Below are 21,960 nucleotides of genomic sequence, written 5' to 3' on the forward strand. Positions count from 1 at the left end.
AGGGGAAAACCGCTTTACTCAAACGATTTCCCTGTTCTGCTGCGTCACCCGGCTGGAATTTGACGTTGTGGCTAAACATGGCGCCTATGTACCGCACTGGATTTAACCGTGTGTATCGACGTAACGTCACGCTCCAGCCGGGTGACGGCAGCAGAACAGTGCCGTCAACTGGTTCGACTAAAATGATTTTCCCCTCTATATAAAAAACTATTCAGTTCGAAAGTTTCGCAACTATATGTACGACTTCGTTCGTTCATATAATTATTTGTTCGGTTATATATTCACGTTAACATTTTCGAGACAAGTTTTTAACTTGTATCCTTAGTATCTCGCTATATCCCACGGTATGCTTTCCCTATCCGGCTATCCCTCGTGTATCCTCAAAATTTTTCTTCAATAATGCCTTTCCCCAACGCTGTGCTCTGACTCTGAAATACGTATTAGTCGCGCAAGTGTTGTGCACTGTGCAGAAAACCGGCCAGGCCCACATGCACTAGAGCACCTCTAATTAGATGGCACTAAGAACACAGAGACCTAGCTCATGTCCTGTGCAGTAATGCATGAGGTGTAAAAAGTTGTCTGCCCTAGAACAGTTTTAATATAAATTTTGTAAATTTTGACTAAGGACAACAGACATTAGCAGATGGAAAATCCGAGTTCAGAGGCATAAGCAAACAAGGAAGTTGAAAAAACGATGAAAGCGACGAGTTTGAATGGTGAAACAAGCCAAATTACGCAAATGGCCTTAACGGGTTGCGGAATTTTGTACAGGCAGAGAGGTCACTTTTAGTTCTGGTGCTCCAGCGTGGCCGGTATGAGATTCTGAATGGTTTCTTTGTTGGTTTTATGTCGCTAATGGTGGGCGGCGGTAAGAGTGGTGGTGGTAATGGACCAGTCGCGTTTGCGAATACCACTACAAGCTCCAGTAAAACTACCAGTAGCTAGAATTACCCATAGTTTATTATTGATTGCAGAAGAATATTATTTGAATTATTTCAAATGCTGCAACCGCCAGTGTAAGAACATGCTGTAGGTGAATTTCCACCTGAAGAACGCTGTAATAAGCTCTCTTTAAACTCGTATCCATAAAGAAGACCTCTGTCCACGAATGCCTTCCTCCATGCCAGTCGACAGACAGAGGTCGGGTTGTCTATTCCTCTGCGTTTATTGGGTAGTGGCTGGCCGTGAGGGTGAAGCACAGCGTGGCGTGTCCGCTTCATGCATGGATATACGCCGGCGCTCGTGTGACGCGTTCACCTGGACGGAGGCGCGTTCTGCCGGAGTATAGACCGTTGTCACTGCAAAGACATGCGACACTTAATATGGTGGTTACAATCTACGGCAGAGCATGGCGGGCGTGATGGTCAGCCTTACACATTCCGAGCCCTTTGACGAACAACAGCAGATTGCGAGTCACTTGTTCCGGCTGCGAAAACAGGAAATACTGTGTCCATATTTGTGCATTAACATAACGGCCGACTCAGGCGTACCGCTTCCAGTAAAGCGTCAGCAACGTCATCGATCTTGACGAATGTTGAATTCTGGGGATTCATATGCGTGTGCATCGTTTGCTGAAAAATCGTGAACAATAAATCATTAAGAGGCTCATATTTTAATGAGAAAAATGCAGAAGATAACACTCTTACGACGGTGTGCAGAAACGACCCTTTTGATCCGCAGATTATCAGGCAGTCACACCTGCATTCGTCAGTTTTATTAAGGAATATCTAGGCTGTACGAGAATTTATAAAGAAGCTGCTTGTGATGATTAATTAGCCTACTTGAGATTTGAGCGGAGCTGGCTGCTGAAATCGGCTCTCCTGTAAAAAAAGTCAAATCCTTATGCACCTAATAGCAAAGCTATGATTCCATTGAAAGCATTTAAACTAACGTCGACAACTGTTACCGTCCAAAACGACCGGAATATTTTAGCCTTTGAAACCTCCATAACATTCGTAGTCCTGCCGATAATTTTGCCTTCCCAATTTTTCTGGCGTTTCCCAGGAGAAACAACAGGAAAAAACGTGATTCCGTTCCTGACGTTTCTGCTGGACGGTAAACTGGCACAAGAAGTTTCGGCCTGTTTTGAGAGTTCTGGGTAAAAAATTCGCATCAAGGGTTCAAAAGAAAATCTGTGACCGAGGCCAAGTTATCGGGAAAAGGTGCCAAATGCCCGGATGTGAATTAACATTTTACAGTCAGTCAAACATGTTTGAATACACATTTCATCCATCCCTTTTGTTTATGATCAAAACCCGAAGTAACTAACTGGGGAAAATTTACGGCGAAACTTTTCACGGACACCGGACGTTCTGGACGGTTACAGTTATAGACATTGTCGAGTCAACGCATACATATTGTTATGATGGATTTGTCCGAATAGTGTTGTTACAAGAATATAAACAATATTTTGATTATAAACATGTCTTTACTTGTGAAATGCATCCATGTAGGCAAACATGTTTTTGTGGTTCATCTGGTTGCGGATTTCTTGGATGTACTGTTGGATCAGTCGCTGACGGTCGCTGGCCTCCGAATTTTCCACTTCCTACAGCAAAAACAAATAGGTATACTAGTACCACATTGTATCAGTTCTAACATCCGCCTTTTAAGATGCAATACTTTAGCCATCGTTTAACGAGTCACGGCCAAATCAGGGCAGAAAAATAAATGGGAAAAAAGTCTTGTTAAAAATAGGGAGGAAACTGGCCTGGAAGAAATTTTTGTTGTCGAAAAAGTTAGTTCGTTACTTACGCTGCCAAACTTGTACATGACCAAGTATTCCTCAGCTGTTGGGTTAATCATATTCACATTCCACTGGACCAGCTGAAAAGGTAAACATACCGGTAAGTAACGTAAACTGATTAGAAACCGCATCTGTGCACATAACCACTGTAGACCGCTGCCTCGTGCATTTGAGCACGCCAAATGCAGACCATTTCCAAATTGAGACCCACCGTTGCTTTTAAAGGCTCAAGCGTAAGTTAACTACCGACGCATGTAGGTGCGCCAAGACTGATTGGTTACTATCTAATTTTTCGGTGAATTAGAAATAAATCGGGGACCTTCGGCATAACATTGCGGCATTATTCTGAGAGCAGAAATGTTAAATTACCTTTTCCTTGGCCCACTCCATGAAACCGGCAGATGTTGCAGTCGGATGTACGAGGATCAGACCGGAGATTTTGGTAGGATAAGCCATCTAAAGCAGATCAAGAAGATTCTCATATAATTGTTTATTTGACATCGCGCATGGTTCTACAGACTCTTGGTGTTTGAACCATCAGACTTCGGTGACCAAAGTATTTTTCAGTTTTTATTAGCACTTACAAAGGAGAAATCAGATGTACTGTGCTTTACAGGTTTTGATGCTGTACTTTACAGGTTTTGCTGTACTTTACAGGTTTTGAAACGATTCCGCAAAATAAAATTAAATATCTCCTTGACAAAAGTTTGGCCGGTTATAAATACAAGCACCGTCAGCACGCTGAATCGCAGCGACGCCGTGGCTGTGATTTGGCTGTTACGCACCCAAGTGAACAGTACAGTACCGACGGAAATGAGACATAACAGAGAAGGGAAACGGAAAGGTATGACATGGACTACCCGTAGAGACCTTCAAGTGGCCGTCTATACTGACTAAATGGGCGACATGCCTTTAGTTATTTTGACCCCCGAACCGATTCTCTTCAAGATTTTGTTTTTACCATGTTATATTCTTGACGGAGTAATGAAATAAAAAACGACTCGACCGATTTTAAAATTTTCAAAAAAAATATTATCAAAGACTAAGTTGTGCTTAACATGGTAAAACAAAAATGTGGAAGGCAATCAATTCCTGAGCGAAATAACTGACGCCTAGCCACTGGAAGGTATGTCGTGCATTCACTTAGCACAGAGGACAACTTGAAGATCTCTACGGGTAAGCAGTAAAGTAATAGTGTCGACTGGTCAGTTAATGTTTCGTTAACACGCGCCGTACCGCAAATCTGCAGAGAATATTGGCACCGGCTCCTTCCCCAAAACCGACCACGCATTCAATCCTGGAAAAAGCGCACAGATATTTATTATGTACTTATCAGCTTAATACAGAACCCGGTGGGCAGACTTCTGAACCGGCCTATAGAACAGTGAAGTGGACATAAACTTACTTTAATTGATGGAGAACTTCCGCTAAATCCTCAGCCACCTCGTCCAGTGTGGGAAATTTAAAACTGCAGATAAACCCATTATTCACTGGAGTTACATGGCGTTTGATTACTGCAAGCGGCGCTTTTACATACCTGACGGGCAATTCCGGAGCGTTTGTGCCCTGACCGGGCAGTTCGAAGTTCAGCCACACCGATTTGGGGCGGACTTCCGCCATGGAAGGATGGAGAAGGAAATTGTTGAAGCTGGTCGCTGTTGTCAGCAAAACAATAAATCAGCCACATTTATGAAGTTATGTTTATAACGGGTAAATACTAAATTCTATAGTGCGTATTATTACCGTTCGAGCCAAAGTCGTGTACAGTAAGGAACACCGGTTTATGTCCGACATTGCTTACATCACCCTACGAGAAAAAGCCGAAATTCCTTTATATATGGTTTTCGTATACCAAATTAAGGGTTTAAAATATTTAAAAGTTTCAATTTACATAAATTTTGATTTACATAAATTTCGATATTTTTTATGTAAAATACTTGAAGATAAAAGCAAAAAGCTAGTAATTTATTAAAAATGTTAAATTTCGTACCAGCACATGCAGATCCACCTCACCGCAATGCCGCGTCCGCACGGTTACGATCTACGTAAAAGCAAAAATTAAAGTCCACGGTGATAAATATCCTACAACTGTATTCATTAATTTCACTGAAAGCGCAATTTTAAAACACGCCATAAGCCTGAAGTGATACATATTATATTACTGCTGCATATTGGCTGTAGTGTGACACGCCATCGTTTCTAACGCACATTGTTGCTCTTGTATTATTGCATTTTACAACTTTCGGGAATTTTTGAGACCGGAATCATCACTGCAGTAAACTCAGTGAAGCATGTGACGGCTTCAAATTTCTCCTTTATGCTCGTAATTTTTATTTGGGTAAACAGGTTTTATTTAGCGGTGTTTTAGGTAGTAAAAATAATTATGTAGTAAACCTTACTCTGAAAGCCGTTTTTATGAGTTGCTAAACAAGCAAAACCAGATGAGCCGTAAAAGAAAAGTAAACAGCAAAAAAAGGTTAGTACAGTCGAGCCCTTAGAAGTGTACGTTAATATAGAGGTGCGGGATGGAATTAGTTTTAAAGTATATAAATAATTTATTTACTGTAATTTTGTTCGCAACAAATACAACGCGCCTGACTACAGCAGACTTCTGTTTAACACGTCTATTTCGTGATAAATAGGTTTCTCAGTACAGTACTGAGTGGCGTGTGCGTTTCTTCGACGCCTGGGCTCAAACGGATCCTCCATGGTTCAACTCGCTCGTCGCATCAGGATAAAGCACCCGCGCTCCATTCCTCATTCAACTACGGATACGGCCGAAGTCTAGGGTTGTTGATACCAGCCCTCTGACACCTTCAGTGGTATTGGTAAATTGGTATACCAGTTTCTACCACTGGTATACCAGTTAGTACCACTGGTATTACCAGAAATACCTGGTATTATAATTATGCTATGGTATTAGATATTTTTTCGTAAAAAATATATCCGCTTAGAGTTTCAAACGGTAAATAATGTTTTGAGCCTTCGTACTATCGAACAGTTCAAAGAGTAAATGAAAAACCTGGAAATTTTGCAAGAAATAATTTCATTTTCTGCCGAACACCCCGATATAGTGATAAAACACCTGATCCGGACGGACATTTTCATTGATTCATTTTCCTTACTCGAACCACATGTGTTAGCAGCTGGATTTCTGACACAAAGACTACAGTTTAGTAACTCTAGTTGTAGTCCAGTTCTTCAACCAGTTTTTGTGTCGAAACAAATGAAGCTGCAATATACAAAAAATTTCATTTTGTGAGATACAGATATGCTGGTTCCAAGCGAACGACTGAAATTATAAGGCGGTGAGCAATATTAGCACTAAACTCAGAAAATAGAGAGATCCTACAGTACATATTATATGTGTTACTCGTATGTTGTACGCAATATGCAACACCATAACACCGGCAGAGCAGAACGCAGAAGCATATTCGCGCCTCCCTGAAATCGATTTCCTAGCTCTGACAGTTCTAAAATTTAAAATTAAAAGAATCTCGATAATACTATGTGCGATTTGGTATATCAAACCTTATTTGGTATATCTGGTATTAAATCTTACCATCCGACACCGGTCTGATATACCATTGGTAAATGGTATATCAGCCGTACCACAATACCATTTACCATTTGGTATCAACAACCCTAGGCCGAACGATACGGATCTTATTGTCTATAGCGTTTAGTCTGCGTGCTTTATACACGTTTATGTCAATGCTTAGCCATTGTCTAGTGTGCCAGTGCATGGGTCTAATAATGCTTGCAATTCTGAGCTGTGTTGTATCATACGCCTTCTGTAGCGGAGTTTGATAATGAGCGTGTGTTGTGTTCGGCCAGGTTTAAATTCCCATGCTGTGTATGCAAAACATAGCAGGTTAATGGGTTACCTGCTACCGAGATGAAACTATTAAACTATTAAACTATTAAACAGTCGATTTCCTGAAACGCTATGTAATATTGGTACTACTCGACACGCACTTTAAAAGAGTTCTGTAAGATACAGAGCCGGAAGTTTTGTAATATTTTGTGACCACCCCTTATCTCTGATTGGACGCCCGAGTTAAAGTGTTCTGTATCTAAAAGGAACTCTCCTGGCTCCGTTACGATACAGAACTCGTACTTTTACCAAGTCAAAATTATTTTTTGATGTGGATGCTCAGCCCCCGTACGTCGAAAATCCTGTTTTTAGTTTTGAGGGCGTAATCAGCGGGAATTTAATTGTTTCTATTGAAACAATATTCCAGTTCTGCTTGTTAACTGTTTTTAGCTGCCTAGGACTGTGCATGGTTCATGATGTTTGAATTTGTATCGATGGCAACTTCGCCATAGCCGTCAGCGCAGAGCTGCGAGGAATGATAAATTCCACCTCACCGTACTTTCCGTGCGAAGTTGTCTTTCGCTTTTTCACTAGTCATTTGATTTCTTCAACATACCACAACTTTGAAATGTCAGAAAAACAGAAAGGGAACGGCTGCAAAATTGAAATGAAAAATACATGAATTGTTGGCAAATTCGGCTACAGTAACTGGGCACTGTTTGACGCTAATGGTCTCGTTGCTCTGTAACGCTCTATAAGATTCAGTGCTGTACCATTGGTAGATTCACTTTTACAGAACTTCCGGTACTTTATGTTACAGAACTCATTTAAAGTGCGTGTCGAGTAGTACTATTATGTTTCGTAGCAACGTAGAGAAAAATCAATACAATGAATCGCTCAGGAAATACAGATTATTCTTTGAGCAAGAAAATAGGTAGTCGCTTCCTTATGAAATATCGCATCTTATGAAATACATATGAAATATAGTTAGCATTGCAGCACCTGTCCTGTCAATTTGTTCAACATAACGTCACAGAGAAAGGAAATGCTTCGCCTTCAGCACATATTTTGTGTTATGGTGCAGAATCGTGTCGTGTCGTGTGGTACTAATATGACGAACTATTTTTGCATGTATGGGAAACAGCTTACACAGCATTTCCATAACATTAAGCCTTCGAGAAATAAAATGCTTTTGGGTATATACAGTAAAAATAATGCAATAGATGGAAATATTAATAATATTAAAATAAGTAACATATCGTCATAAAGGATATTATGTGAATATATTTTCAGTGTTCCGCTCTGGACACATATTGATCGAAACCGTCTGCGTTGCAAAATAATTTGCTGCGGACTCCGATCCGTTTCAAAATTATGAACACTGAACACTGTCAGTAAACACTAGTAATAAGAAAAAGTGGCAATAGGTAAGCAAAACTATGACGAAATAGTAGACGGTAATCTGCATAAAACAAATAAAACTAACGAAAAGGATTTCGAAAACCGTAAAAACTAAGATCAACGGCAGAACGAAAAGTAAATAGTTAAAAAAGGCGATTGGGCTAGTAAATACCACTTGGTCGAGTAACGTAAAAATGAATAGAAAATGGTCCCTGAACAATGAACATGCATCTGTTTCTAACCTGTAGCTGATCGTTGTCGAGCGCCATTAGTCCAGTACAACAGCAAACGATTCAATCAAATCGGTCAGTTTTAGGGGAAACACAGTGATTGAAGTTTGAAGGTTTGTCGCCCGTTCAACTAAATCACGCGTAGACAGCTAAAAATCATAAAATTTGCAGATCTCTGTGTTGCCAACAGCCGTCACAGCACCACCGCGTCTGTTCGACTTCTAGCACTATGGAATGAATGCACGGTACGTACCGTATAATTTCATACAGAGTACTAGTACCACAGTCGCTAGTACTATACTGTACGCTACACAGGCAAGACTGCATATAAATAATCTTGAAGTGCAGTATATAGGTATAAATCGATACTGTATCTCGAGCAGCCTGCACACGGCTCGCGGCTTCATTTGCTGGAAAAGCAGCAAGGCAAGGTGTTGCACGCCGCCGCACGCGACATGCTCGCCTGGTCAAGATATTGCATAACAACACATCAATACCAACTATTACCAAGGCGGATAGGGGGTACATACACCTTGTCAATACTAATTGGATATTGCATAATGCATATATATATTGTGCAGCGACAGCTGACGACGGTGTACACTTTCCACGCCAAGTTTTTGCTTTTCTGTCATATTCCGCTCTGCCAGTAAAACTTACATCAATCAGCACGTGCATCATTTTAATTTTTAGTTTTCCGAACTCGGGTAAAGTTAGCTGATTTCATATTTTTAATTATTAATTGCCACTACAAGAGCCATTTCCTAAAAAAGGCAATCTATATGAAAAAATACTTTGAAGTATTCATAAAATTATGAATTATGTTTTTAAAAACTGGAGCATTTATAACTAGATCATTCATCATAGGGCAATGGCCAAGGTTTTACCGCCAGCGGCTGGCGACTGGCACTAGTTCGTGCACGGCTGCCTACGACGCTACGAGTAGGCTTAAAATGCTTCATTTCACGGCATCATACGTATGGTTCAACACCAGGAAAACTCACACATCGGCACTTTCATCCCTGAGTTAATATTTTTCTCGACCTCGATTTGGAATACACCCGCTATTCTACATACCCGCTATTTTCACATACCTTAATCTGTTACTGGTTTAAAATATTTCTAGCTTTAAAGAAATCATTGCGTGGCTAAAAGTGAAAAGAGAAGGAGAACCGAACAGAAATTTTTTCGGGTCAATCTCTTTCATGTCGCATAATTTTTTGTGAATTCGTTTCGAAAGTTAGGAAACATGTACCTGCAAAGCACAAAGACTAGAGAAACGCAGTATTTGTAAACCAAAATGGAATAATGTTGCAGTGAAAAACGGCTCGATCATCGATAGCCCTTTTTTATGAAATGGCCCTCGTAGTTTACATAATCATGAAAATTAGTATCCGTGAAATATCCGGATTTCTTGTTTGATATGACTCATGGGAAAAGACAACATCGTTCGCCACAACATGCGGAAATCGGCAAAAATTAAAATATTGGCGCGGGCACGGAAAGCGATCGAGCAGTTGAAATGGAAATGCGTCTTGGACGTCTTCTTGATAAGATTGCGTGACAATCTCGCTGTTAGCTGTGTTCCTCTCTTAGACTTCTTCCTCTATACGGTTGATCTGTTCTAATAATTTACGTACACTAATCTGAATAGCCTTTGTTTTTTCTGTTGTTCTAAATGGGCAGCGCTCCGAATATCCCGGATGTGCCGATGGGCGGCACATTTGATGCGGGGCGCTTGTACTGTTCATCATCCAAAGAGTACATGGTTTATATTATATGTACACGGTTAAATTAATGAGGAAACTTACCGGAAAACTAAAATTTCCAAGCACATTGTATCCCTTCACTGATTTTGGTTTCACTGGCAGAACAACATGCTACTGTCCAAAAAACAACTTTACTTGACAATTCTTACAGATTTTCCATTACACGATGTCCATAAAAAACCATTCAGCCGATATTTCAGCGCAGAATTAATGGAAACTTGTGGGAAACAATTAACGGTTGCCCAAGGTGACCTCGCAGGCTGTATCTTTAGCTACTAATTATAAGATTTTCAGTCATTCAGTCAAGCTGTTCAGTATTTATTAAAATAAAATAAATACATATTCATTAGATTTCGAGGTTAATGAATACCCAAGCTACCACCAGAATTACAGAGCAACGCAGGTTAGTGAATGCCCATGCTACCACCAGTACAACAGAGCCACTACGTGAATGAATACGGTATACGGGCCGCGGGCCGGCTTTTAGATATGTATTTAGAAATTACATATAAATTAGACAATTTAGACCGTGAAATATTGAGGTACTCAGGTTTCTAAATGTTTTTGAAATTTCGAAACTCTGAAGGCTTGAAAAATCAGAGGTAACGGTCCCGCGCAACGGGGCCGAGTCGAAGTATTTTCAGCTTTAAGTACTGCAGCTTTTAAAAATTTTTTTCGACCTCCAAAGCTTAAGATTTTTTAAAAATAAGGGTAGGAACGTTTATGCGATGTTTTGTTTTATAAAATTAACAACTTGATCAAGAAATCAGTGCTCGTTTAAGAGAAAATTTCCAAAACTAACAACCTTTCAGTACTAACAACCTTTAAGTACTACAGCCTCTAAAAATTTTTCTAGACCTTCTCCAAAACCTAAAACTTTTTTGAAGATAAAGGTAGGAACGTTTGTGCGATGCTTTATTTTATAAATTTATTTACTTATTGAAAAAGTTAATCTTGATTTAGGAGATAATTTTTAAAAAAATAGGACGTAAGGATATATGAATCTATTGATACAAATTTTACATGTATACATAACAAACGAATTGTTTTGCTGCACGATTAAAAAATCGTGGTCTTGGCTTTTGCAGGCGACCTTATTTCAATTAATAATAATAAAACGTATGAGCTGACTGCTGCGTGAAGTCAATAGTCATATGAATTCGATTGGTTTCGAAATGCAGCCTGCTACAGTAGATGCCGGTGTTTTTACTTTCCAGAGGCGTTTCCGTTTCAACTGACTTTTTCATTAACGGTGAAAAACCTAATTTTGAAATTTTTTTCTCGTGTATTCTTCTGAAAACAAGATCTTATTGTATAATACCGTAGAGCCTAGAGAGGAAATTTAGAGATGGCATGGCGATGTAAGCTGTGCACCCATAAGAATCTCAGTTCTCAAGTGCTCATACTCACTAATCGTTATCACCAAGGGTCTTTTTTCAGGCCGGAGTCAAAAAAGAAAGGAATAAATAAACGGAGGAATATTTTTTCGGTGAAAAAGGGGAACGAATTTTTTTTTCAAACGAGGAAGAAAATTTCTATGACCAAAAAAAGGACGAAAACTACCGCGGCCGAAATTTATTATGAATTTAATGAGAACAGTTACATGATTCAGCCAAGCTTGCATTTTCTAGAAGGGATTTGAATACTTCGTGACGAGACCTTCACTTCGTGACGAGACCTCGAACCTTCGTTCCTAGGTTCGTCTCTTATCGAAGTATTTTTTCGAAATGTTTCGTGTTTTCAAACACCTTGGAAATAACATACTCTGTGACATGATACAATGTATATGAGATATTAGCATTATTTAGAAGCATATTTACAAGCCCTGAATATAATAGAAAATGCGCGAAAATATTTAGAAATATTAAGAAATATTTGTAACAATTTAGAAATATTTAGAAATATTTAGAAATATTTAGAAATATTTAGAAATATTTAGAAATATTTAGAAATATTTAGAAATATTTAGAAATATTTAGAAATATTTAGAGATATTTAGAAATATTTAGAGATATTTAGAAATATTTAGAAATATTTAGAAATATTTAGAAATATTTAGAAATATTTAGAAATATTTAGAAATATTTAGAAATATTTAGAAATATTTAGAAATATTTAGAAATATTTAGAAATATTTAGAAATATTTAGGAATATTTAGAAATATTTAGAAATATTTAGAAATATTTAGAAATATTTAGAAATATTTAGAAATATTTAGAAATATTTAGAAATATTTAGAAATATTTAGAAATATTTAGAAATATTTAGAAATATTTAGAAATATTTAGAAATATTTAGAAATATTTAGAAATATTTAGAAATATATTATAAAAAGTTCTTAAAAATATTAGGAATTGTTTGCTACTACGAGCTGCTATTGGCTACCGCTTATTTGTTACTCCAACATCGAACGTGGACAAACTGTTTTAAAATACATTTAGCATTAAATATAAATGCATATTTGTAAAAGAACCGCAACCCCTCTGGAGACTTGCCGATTCCAGGCTCAAGTGCAGTACTTTAGTTCTTTGAAGCCATTAGGTTTGGAATGCTCAGTTATACAGGATAAGAACAAAAGCGCAGTGACAAACCCAAGAATCTAGGTTGTGGACTCGGGTCGCAAAAAAGTCAGATCCATCTATAAAACGCCACCTCATTTCGTTCGAAAACCTTTAGTGCAAAGTGTCTGAGCTAAATTTTCGACGAAGAAAATTTCCTTTCTTTGTTTGACCATAAAAAAATTTTACTCCCTGTTTTTGACCACGAAAAGTTCACGCCTTTAATAATTCCTTCCACTTTCGGCCTCTGAGATTTCTTTCCTCTAAAAATACCTTCCTATGTGTGACCTTGGCCATCTTTTTAAACATCACCGAACGCCACAAACGGGTGAAATTTAAGCATAGGGTGTACTGGACGATAGGCAAATAAATGGTGAGCAGCTTTAAGCTTTTGTGGCTTGTTGCCGCACGCACCAGTTAAACGAGATGACGCAGTGTATCTAAAGATAGTCACGGACTTTCACTGCGACCTGATCGGTTGCACGCTATTTTGTAGTCCTGGACTCCCAATCTGTTAAAAATTCATATGAACTGGTAGGCAGCAAATAAACTGCATGGTGCTAACAAGTGGAGCATAATGTAACTGAGCGATTTAAGCCCATTGTGAATGCTTTGGTGCGCTGATGTCCGGGTGCGACGTAGCACACATACCCTAACTAGCAACGATCACAGCAATTCCCTAGTCGCCTCATACCGGAACAATTAATGCCGGGTCCGCCATCGATACCGCGCACCCTGGTAACAAGATGGCGTTCAGGGACCGGCATCCGTGTTCGACATCACTGGTCCACTACAATATAAAAGAGCGATGGCACTGGCACCATTCGTCGAGCACTTCGCTTCCGATTGCTCGCACATTCTAAACATTCTAACGACAGTTCAGTGGCCATTATCGGGATACGCACATCTCTGAAATATGCGTTTCTTAACCAGCGCGGCGCTGATTGTCCATCTTGTACGTACATGGAGTCAGTGTTCGCGAAACTTTGCCAACTTCAACTATGAACATACACAGGTAAAGAACGGTTCCTTGTTGTGGCCAGTAACGAAACATTTATGTACACGGTTATAGTACGACTGAAAATTCGCATAATCATACGCTGACTGTAGCTATTTTTATGGTGGATCGCAACACTGCTTTTATGCTAATAAATCTAACACAGGATGCCGAACAGGCGAATGTCAAACAGGGAACTATTCAACGTGCTCATTCTACAAGCACAGGTATGTTCGCCTGCAGGTGCTCATTGTATATTTCGTACGTACAAATAAACCAGGGGAAACGTTGCTTATCGCAGTGTTTCCCTGGTGTACTGTCTTTTGTTGCTTTACGATGTTCTTGCGGGGCTAGAGCGCACGCAGAGAAACAGGCAGAACGGTAATCGGAAGGTTGTTCTAAGATTTCCGCCCGTTGTACAGCCTACTCATCGTGATACTTCTAATTCTAAGGGTATCAGATACCCGCAATTACCCGCAATTCATATTAGTGTAGTACGAGTACTGTTAAAGCAAGTTTGCTTAAGCTGTACTACGACAGACTTCGCCATATTGCGACTGATTTTTAATCGTGAAATCCTTCGGAAAACAGCCTTTCTTTTTTCGGATCCAGATCATTTTTAAAGTCTTCTTTTGTCGCTGTGTTATTGTAATCTGTTGTATGATCCAATAAGATTTACCAAGTTCTGTTGCAAACAGAGACAAGGTATATCATGTCTTCCGAGCTTTGTGGGTAACAGATTGCTTTCAAAAAAAATTGATTTGTCTGGCTATACCACGATACAGCATACTGCGATGCCAAAATACAGCTTGTCTCTCCGGTCGTTGCAGAATCTTTGGCCTTCACGAATCCTAAACCACCGCAGCTGGTGCAGGTTGCTTCACACCAGCCGCTTACTCTGCGCTGCGAAGTCGCTGTCATGAACGGCCCGCAGCCTACACTGTTTTGGATGCGCAACGGTAACCTTGTGTCAACCGTCGAAGAATCAGCCGATCCGCGTACTTTCTCAAGTAACATCACCGCCGCTAACATCATCGTCAGCAGCACTCTCACCTTTTCCTGCGTTAAGACCGCCACCAGTGGAGATTATACCTGTGTGGGCGAGACACTGATGTCACGAATCCAGGCGACCACAACAGTAGTCGTCAACATCGGTAAAATTAAACGACTAATACAACTGATAACGCAGGTAGGGTTACTATATTGTGTAAATAACATCCAACTGAGATGATCCAACTGCCTCCAACTGAGATGAACCCTCTTTCCGCCTCTCGTTATTACTAGTACTTAAAGCGCATCTGCTGCCATGTAAAGCGTATGCCAGTGCGATACACAAAAACTAATTTCCCGAGTGAAACGGAAAATAACGGTTTTCACATTAAGCCAAAGTGTGCGTCGCCTGTGCCAGTGAAATGAACGGTAATTGTAATGGCCTGGTGGTCCGAATGCAACGAAATAATTAATAATGTCCCTGGTTTAACCCTCAAAAAGCTTTCCGCGTATTAACGATAATCGTAGATAGTTCTCAAGAAGTTGTCCGCTTGCTGCAGGCCGGCTTAGTCGTCTGAAACATGGGACATCTGAGGGAAACTGCCCAGACAACACTGCCGTTACCCGCATCATGATATCCACCAAGCAATACATTCAGACGGCACATAACGATGCCGTGCTGATGTGCCGCACCATCGGGTCACCAACACCGACAAAACCCGTATGGTTGTATCAAGCTACCCAATACCTCAACGGCAGCCCGGCTTCCGCTAAAATAATCCGTCCCACATCAGGAAAATACGAAGTATTCGCAAACAGAATAGTTATTCAATAAGACATATCGGGCCTTTATATTGCCTACACTTCTGTGTATATTATATAACAAGGAGTTCATGGCACTATAATCAGCCAAATATTCGCAGGTCCTGGAGACTGGGGACCTGTTAATCCGCAATATTTCTGCTAAAGCCGACCGCGGTTACTATATCTGCGGGGCACCCGGTACTTACGGATGGCATTACAGGGTGTCGTTCTTGCAACCGGTTGGCATGCGCCGTTCACAGATGCCAGCTTAAATGCAAAGCACGGATACTTTTCGCAACCAGACGCGACGTACATAATATTGTGTAACTACTCGCTACTGCAGTAAAGTGGCAGTCAACTATTAGTAACCTGGCCCAGCTAATAGTAACCGGGCCTAAGTGGTAATCAGTTAATAGTATAAAGCGCCCTCTGCGTACCGCTGAAACAGTGCTGCAGGGCTCTTGGTTTACAGGAACTGTTGCACGGACTTGCACCTGTATAACAGGCTGCATTCACCAAACTTCCTGCACAGAGTCACCTACTTACCTTATGTACAGTACCATTTATTTCACCTTTCTTTTTGTTCTTGCGTTGTCTTTGCCCATCTTACTCAAGCGAGTTAAATTTGCATAATAGTGCAAATTCATTTGACATAAATTCTAGTTATTACTATTATGAAAACTCTATAATAATAATGATATTTGAACAGACTGTAAGGAACACTTGCACTCAAGTTTGACAAGCGACCAACATACCACCATTGCTTGACACTTAGCTCACAATATCAAAGAAAAATTCATTCTCCAGCAAGATAATTATGGGGAGGAATTCATTAGCGTTGAAAAACAAAGAAGATTTGTCTTCACTTGAAAACAGTTATCTCACGCCATGTGTTGATGCATCGCATAATAACAGAGGAATGCTTGAGAGCCTTCAAATGGCGCACAATAGGCCTTGTCGTGCTCATTAACACACTAGGCGCTGTAAATTTTATTATGACATAACGCGTGACAAGTAGAATGTTTATGTCACCGGCACACGAGTTGACGGGGATATGCTCTAAATTGAGAGGAGCCGCATAAACCTTTCTGCCGGGGCTTAGGACGGAGGTTAACGTAACGCTGCGGAAACCATTCAGCTGAACTTCATAAGTCTTTGGTACGTAAGCTTTCCTGCCAGATAAGTCATGTGGAAACAAAATTGATCTTTTGCTGTTTTTTTGGGTTACTCGCGTTCTGCAAAAATCGAGGACAGGTTATAAAGTGAGTCAAGCGGGCACATTTTCGTTTTAAGTGCACTTACTTTTGCAAGTGATAGTCTGACAAAATGCTCTACGGAAACGCGCACTCATAATATTATACAAGACTGGATTTACCGCCGAGTTGAGATAAATGAGTGTCTTGGCGAACAAGGAGTACCATTCGTCGAGCCAGGGCGTGGTCGCAAAAGCGTTGTACAGGAGCAACCCACGGAATGGGAGCCAGGCAATGGCAAATACCAATACAGTCGCAAAAAGCATGCGCTCAACCTACAGTAAATGTTCTGCTTTCAGTGCCACGATTTCAACGTCGTTGGACATGTGTAAAAGGTCATCAGTTTTTGAACTGTATGCAGTTTACGGCGCCGTGCTTACTTGTATACGTGCCCTGATTGCGATGCGCAAAGACTGCATAGTCAAGGTTGATTCGGTCCTAGGGACGGTGTAGTGGCCAGCATTGCGGTCGAAGGCGTAAATTATAGCAGGCAGAAGGGGCTTCGTGGAAGCTTGCTCATCCTTATACCGCATTGTCGACTCCCTTGAAAATTTCCAATCTTCCGCTGTGCAGACAGACACTCCAATCGCAGCTTCACGCTTCCGTAGCGACTTGTCGATCTTTAGGAAGATCACAACGGCCGCCGACAGCGGAACAAAATAAAATAACAACAAATCCGCCCCAAAGATGAACGTGTAGTAAGCTTGCGTTAAGCGAAAATCGCAGATTTCTCGATCTGTGCCTTCAATAGTTTTCACTTCGGTCAGACCAAGCCACGGTGAGCAGTAAACGGCGGCTGCGACCCATAAGGAGATGATGATCCTGCGCGTGCGCTTCCCGGTGCACACTTTGCGGGCTAACAATGGACGGCAAATGGCGATGTAGCGCTCAAACGTCATCATGGACATGCTGTACAATGAATACCGGTTAACTTATTTACTCCTACAAACGGGGATTTTTCTATAATAAACGCTGAAATCTACGCTACGGTTTGAATTACTTAATACTCTCCGTGTTTGCCAGCAACACTGGAAGAACATTACTTCATTGTTCGACTTTTAGTACATCTGAATTGGTTTAAACAGTTACGGAATCTTGTTTAACACATAATTCATACGAATAGATTTCGCGCCAATGTAACTAAATGATTTGATGGCACAATATCACTAAAACCAAAAAAGTGTTTTTGAGTGCGTATAAGCCAAAGTTTTTCTACAAGTACGCGAATAGGGTTTAGTATAGAGGCCCGACAGACAATGTTCTGAACACGCAAAGGCAACAACAGAGAGCCATTAACGAGATGCAGGCAGTCGGAATGGTGCCCCTACGCTGGCTGCATTTGTCGCAATGACAAATAGCGCTCTGCAAAATTACCTAGATCGTTCCCCACTACAGAAAATATTATAATGCCACCTTCCGCCAGGCACCTAATGATGTTCTTATTTATTTGGCAGTACTTCGAAGTACGAGTAGGAAGCTACGTAAATTGATTGTTCACTCTGTTTGTTGTTGTCAGCATTTCCCTAGGAGAACTTCCCGAAGTATGTGAACCATGTTCTGATATTACGAATTACCTGGCGACCCCGGCATCAATTCCAAAGAAATTGAGAAAGACGAATAGGGAACAGCCCACTTGGCCAAGAAACCATTGATTTCCAAAATGGTACGACACAATGGCTTCCGGAATGGCCGTTAAACAGACCAACAGATCGGCATAGGCCATTGACACCTACGGAAATCTCACAGTATTACCAAAAGAATAAAAGTTGAGAATTAATTCATCGTTCAGATGTATCGGCGCACTGCGCACGCTGAATAGGGTGCACAAGCCATTTCACCAATAATGATGCGAATTCCAAAAAGTGGCAAGCGTTAAGCTGCTTATACAGCAAACACCTAATATAGCGTTCGCAATGTTCGCATGTGTCGGGTAAGCAGATTTTCTAGCTCACTGTTTTTTTTTCTTTGAGATATAGTTACTCAGTTCAATAAATAAGAACAATGTGTTTGTATTAAGCTTCTGGTTAACAGATTTGTTAACATCTTCTGAAACTACATTTCAAACCTACGTATACAAATTATTTGCCTACTCAGTATCATACAACTTTGGAGAAATAGTGCTGAAGAGTTGTCGTCAGTTTTCGTGTAGGTACTTACATGAATGCTGTACACCGCCATACCTTCCTTAACACACATCGGCTTGGCTTCATGGTATCTTACAAAAAACCCGTAAGTACGCCGTACTGTCTACAGATAGATTCTATAACCAGTAAAACTATTTTTAAAAATGTAGTGGCTTTCCGATAAATTACACCCATCAGCAATTATCATAAGAATAAAATCGATTACAGAACGTGCGTAGGCGGAACATCTGCAGCTGAGAAGTTTTTGAGGTCCATTCCGATTAGCAAAGCAGTTTTATTAATAGCAAAAAACGTCCGGAGAAATGCCCATAGAAATCGTATAACTGCCGATAGCTCGCTAAAGGCTTAAGCTACCGATTAAGTACAACATTTCCATCAGCGGATGTTCTTTAGAAGTGACGATAATCAATAATCAGTCTTAGCCTTACGGAAAGCAGAAAACCCTGAACACAGTCATCTGCTGCCTCCCACCTCTCCCCTCCCGGCTGGGTGGTGCCGGTGTGGCTGAATATCGTCCTTATTCAACACGCATTTAAGCATGTTATGTTCAGCAACAACCCTAACTAAAGCCGGGTGCGAGAGTAGTACCGGGAAGCGGTCCAAGACGATCCGCTTTTTCCTTTCTGTACGTTTATTTCCCGCTCAGCCTGTAAGCAATAGTGCGCAAAAACAATTAAACCTTTTTCGGCTTCTTTGTGTGTAGGGAAGTATTGCCAGCTACGCTAAACGGGAACACTGTGTTCACAGCTTCTAGATGGTGGACGGCGGTTAAGACGTAACAATAGAACTAAGTGAAAGGGATGTAATTATTTTGAGGAAGTACGGTAATTTCCCGCTTCCGTAACAGAAAAAAGACAGGAAGAAAATACAGATTTGTGCAATGTGACTGGTTTGTGCGAATAAAAAGGTCATGGAAGAAAAACATTTTTTACTTTTGTTCGTAACCTGAAACGGACTTCCGTTACGCTCCGGTGAAATAAGTTAGACTACAGCTTGCTTTATTGCTGACACACTCTACAAAAAATTCCGGTACGCAGCTGACATCCAGTAGTAAACCTCAGTCATTATATTGTAGTAAAGGTTACTGTTGCAGCCATGTTGACATCATTTAATCCTAATCGAAGCGGCGGAATATACGGTACTTCTCCCTCTTTCGAAACCACAAAGTGATGAAAAATGCGATAAGAGAAAGTTATTAGCCAAGTTACAAACACAGTGGGATCTCAGGGGCGACGTCAACTTCTAACTGATGTCACAAGCTTTCAACACTTTTCGCATTAAATATCGATCCAGGTAAATACAGAACTCGTATGATCAGGCTGAAAATGCCCTGCCATTAACTACGTAGATAGATACTGCCACTGCCGGGCAGTTTTCACCACCTTGATTAAGCAGCTTTTTTTCCAGCCTTTTAAAAACATTGTACTTTTTAACATCCATTTCTCTGTGGATTTGAATCAAAGAAATAAATTACGATTCACTAACAAAAAGCTTTGAACAGCTCACTGAACGGGTACCACTATGCATATCTATAGGCTTACCAAATAGGTATACATAGGCTGCTTGAGAAACTTCGATTTATATGCCACCACGATAAGCAGGGCATTCCCGGTCACACCCAGTAAAAAAATCGCTGAATGCATCGTGGTGGCAGTAATGCGAAACGACAGTGTCAACTCGCTAATCGGCTCCTCAAATGGAAACACATCCACAGAGAAATTAGAAAACATATCGATAATTTTTCTCATTTGATGTGACAACTGTCTTTCGCTGGCATGTGAAATATTAACCAGCTGGTTGTAAATTTGTAAAAGGAGGGCGAGTTTATCTACGTTCAATGGTGAAGTCATGGATGTCGTGTTGTTAACCAGCGGAGCCGGGTACACCGGCATCACACGGAGAATTATCAATAAATATGTGCAATAATATCCGCTATAATGCCGTAGCACAGCCAGAATCCTCATTTTAATCTATAGCAATAAGTGATAACTATAACTTCCGCTCCTTGTGGGCTCCGCTGCTTATTCGGGTGAAATTGCGTCAGTGATAAAAAAATAAGGGACAAAGAAGCCGCTAATCTAATCCATCAGTCGACCTATAAAAGCGGAAATTAGCGTTGTCTGGGATGCACAACGGAATATACAAGATACAAACCGGTATATAAAGCTAGCCCACCCGTAATGTGAGACCAAAGGCATCGAACTACAAAGTATACTGCAGCGTATCCGGTTTACATATTGATTTTCTGTTAAGTACCCGTGTAACGTGTTTATTACCAACATGCTCAACACCGCCCGGCTGGATGCGACTCATGATGCGCAAAGGTATTAAAGTTTTATTTTCTTTCTAGAAGACTGGAATGAAGTCACGTGTTCATTCATATTCCTGTCAACGCTTATCGAAGGCCACGAGCGTTTAATCGGTAGTAGTGCATTATTTGCTAAGAAGGTAAATTCCTCTAATTACAGAAATTTTTATCTCAATAAACCAAGTTACATGGCAGATCAGCGACATCTTATCACATATCACAACAACAAAATTGCGTTTTGATCAGGTAGCATGCATTTGTATTATAATTAAAATTTATTCGTGGATACGTAGTCGGTATAAGAAAGCATGATTGGGCGCGCTTGGGTTCGTCTGATGAGCCGCTTTTACAGATCTGCTGACTGCCGGGTTAGTTCTCTGTTGGCTCCAGCAACAACTAAATGCGGATCCTTTTGATTTTTACAGAGTGGCATAAGATTAGTAAAGCGAGAGAAAATTTTTTCGGTCGAGTGGATGCTGGATGTTTTACTGTACGTTTATTCTTCCTGTAGAATGTTTATTCTGATTTTAACTGCTCAATCATGAAATGCATGGAACGTGATCCCCCTGCTGGACATCCACGCTGTGTGCTATTCCTCATTCGAGAAAGTTCCTCTGTATGCGAATCTGCGAAAATGTGTAGGCGGAAAACACTACACAATAAAGCCTTTATTGTGACAATAAAGCCATGCCGACAGCAGCGGAGGTCGTATTAAATTCCGCTTCTTGGAGTAGATTACCACATTGCGACGAAAGCTCACGTTTCACCGTCGCAGCAACCGGCTACCCTATGGACATTCCCTGTACTGTACTGAAATTGCAGAGCGAGTGGAGAGTGAGACTCCGTTGTTCTGAACGCTGTTTTCCCCAGGAGTATAGGATGCGTCTGCGATTTTCTCTCTCCTGACGACACACCTCTCTTAGACGACTAATCAGTCTCGGA

General features: G+C 40.6%; 3 protein-coding genes across 5 annotated transcripts; 1 reads left to right on the top strand and 2 right to left on the bottom strand.

Annotated features, from left to right (window-relative positions):
- Positions 1-942: 942 nt before the first annotated feature.
- LOC129599411 (uncharacterized protein ZK1073.1-like) lies at positions 943-8,590 on the bottom strand. Of its 3 annotated transcripts, XM_055497632.1 has the most exons (16): positions 8,448-8,590; positions 8,207-8,343; positions 4,737-4,787; positions 4,490-4,553; positions 4,284-4,401; positions 4,152-4,214; positions 3,983-4,043; positions 3,116-3,202; positions 2,755-2,826; positions 2,433-2,548; positions 1,907-2,080; positions 1,782-1,820; positions 1,647-1,698; positions 1,491-1,571; positions 1,375-1,426; positions 943-1,298 (listed from the first exon to the last, which is right to left on the bottom strand). In XM_055497632.1, exons 2-16 carry the CDS (start codon positions 8,231-8,233, stop codon positions 1,165-1,167), a joined length of 1,191 nt encoding a protein of 396 aa, XP_055353607.1. In that variant the 5' UTR covers positions 8,234-8,343; positions 8,448-8,590; the 3' UTR covers positions 943-1,164. The 3 variants fall into 3 exon arrangements, with proteins under 3 accessions (XP_055353607.1, XP_055353606.1, XP_055353608.1); XM_055497631.1 differs by lacking the exon at positions 8,448-8,590 and having other exon boundaries at positions 8,207-8,435; XM_055497633.1 differs by lacking the exons at positions 1,907-2,080; positions 8,448-8,590 and having other exon boundaries at positions 8,207-8,431.
- Positions 8,591-13,422: 4,832 nt separating this feature from the next.
- LOC129599421 (zwei Ig domain protein zig-3-like) lies at positions 13,423-15,864 on the top strand. The gene is made up of 5 exons (XM_055497644.1): positions 13,423-13,537; positions 13,686-13,746; positions 14,350-14,673; positions 15,070-15,314; positions 15,433-15,864. The coding sequence occupies exons 1-5, from the start codon at positions 13,439-13,441 to the stop codon at positions 15,583-15,585; spliced, it is 882 nt and encodes a 293-aa protein (XP_055353619.1). The 5' UTR covers positions 13,423-13,438; the 3' UTR covers positions 15,586-15,864.
- Positions 15,865-16,436: 572 nt separating this feature from the next.
- On the bottom strand, positions 16,437-20,477 carry LOC129599420 (thyrotropin-releasing hormone receptor-like). Its single transcript, XM_055497643.1, has 5 exons — positions 20,252-20,477; positions 18,141-18,295; positions 16,947-17,475; positions 16,689-16,841; positions 16,437-16,548 (listed from the first exon to the last, which is right to left on the bottom strand). Exons 1-5 carry the CDS (start codon positions 20,456-20,458, stop codon positions 16,498-16,500), a joined length of 1,095 nt encoding a protein of 364 aa, XP_055353618.1. The 5' UTR covers positions 20,459-20,477; the 3' UTR covers positions 16,437-16,497.
- Between the last annotated feature and the right edge of the window lie 1,483 nt (positions 20,478-21,960).

This window comes from Paramacrobiotus metropolitanus, unplaced genomic scaffold (genome assembly GCF_019649055.1).
Source record: "Paramacrobiotus metropolitanus isolate TYO unplaced genomic scaffold, Prichtersi_v1.0 Parri_scaffold0000145, whole genome shotgun sequence".
Taxonomy (NCBI): Eukaryota; Metazoa; Tardigrada; class Eutardigrada; order Parachela; family Macrobiotidae; genus Paramacrobiotus; species Paramacrobiotus metropolitanus.

Excerpts from the sequence above, each read along its gene's own strand:
- LOC129599411 (XM_055497632.1), bottom strand. The coding sequence starts at position 8,233 with ATGGCGCTCGACAACGATCAGCTACAG. Across the intron at positions 2,081-2,432 it reads TACATGGATGCATTTCACAA|GCCGAAACTTCTTGTGCCAG; the intron begins GTAAAGACATGT and ends CTCTCAAAACAG. Across the intron at positions 1,427-1,490 it reads CTGACGCTTTACTGGAAGCG|CCGGAACAAGTGACTCGCAA; the intron begins GTACGCCTGAGT and ends CTGTTTTCGCAG.
- LOC129599421 (XM_055497644.1), top strand. The coding sequence starts at position 13,439 with ATGCGTTTCTTAACCAGCGCGGCGCTGATTGTCCATCTTGTACGTACA. Across the intron at positions 13,538-13,685 it reads TCAACTATGAACATACACAG|GATGCCGAACAGGCGAATGT; the intron begins GTAAAGAACGGT and ends AATCTAACACAG. Across the intron at positions 13,747-14,349 it reads TGCTCATTCTACAAGCACAG|AATCTTTGGCCTTCACGAAT; the intron begins GTATGTTCGCCT and ends CGGTCGTTGCAG.
- LOC129599420 (XM_055497643.1), bottom strand. The coding sequence starts at position 20,458 with ATGAGAAAAATTATCGATATGTTTTCTAATTTCTCTGTGGATGTGTTT. Across the intron at positions 18,296-20,251 it reads AGCCTATGTATACCTATTTG|GTGTCAATGGCCTATGCCGA; the intron begins GTAAGCCTATAG and ends AGATTTCCGTAG. Across the intron at positions 16,842-16,946 it reads CAATCAGGGCACGTATACAA|GTTGAGCGCATGCTTTTTGC; the intron begins GTAAGCACGGCG and ends CATTTACTGTAG.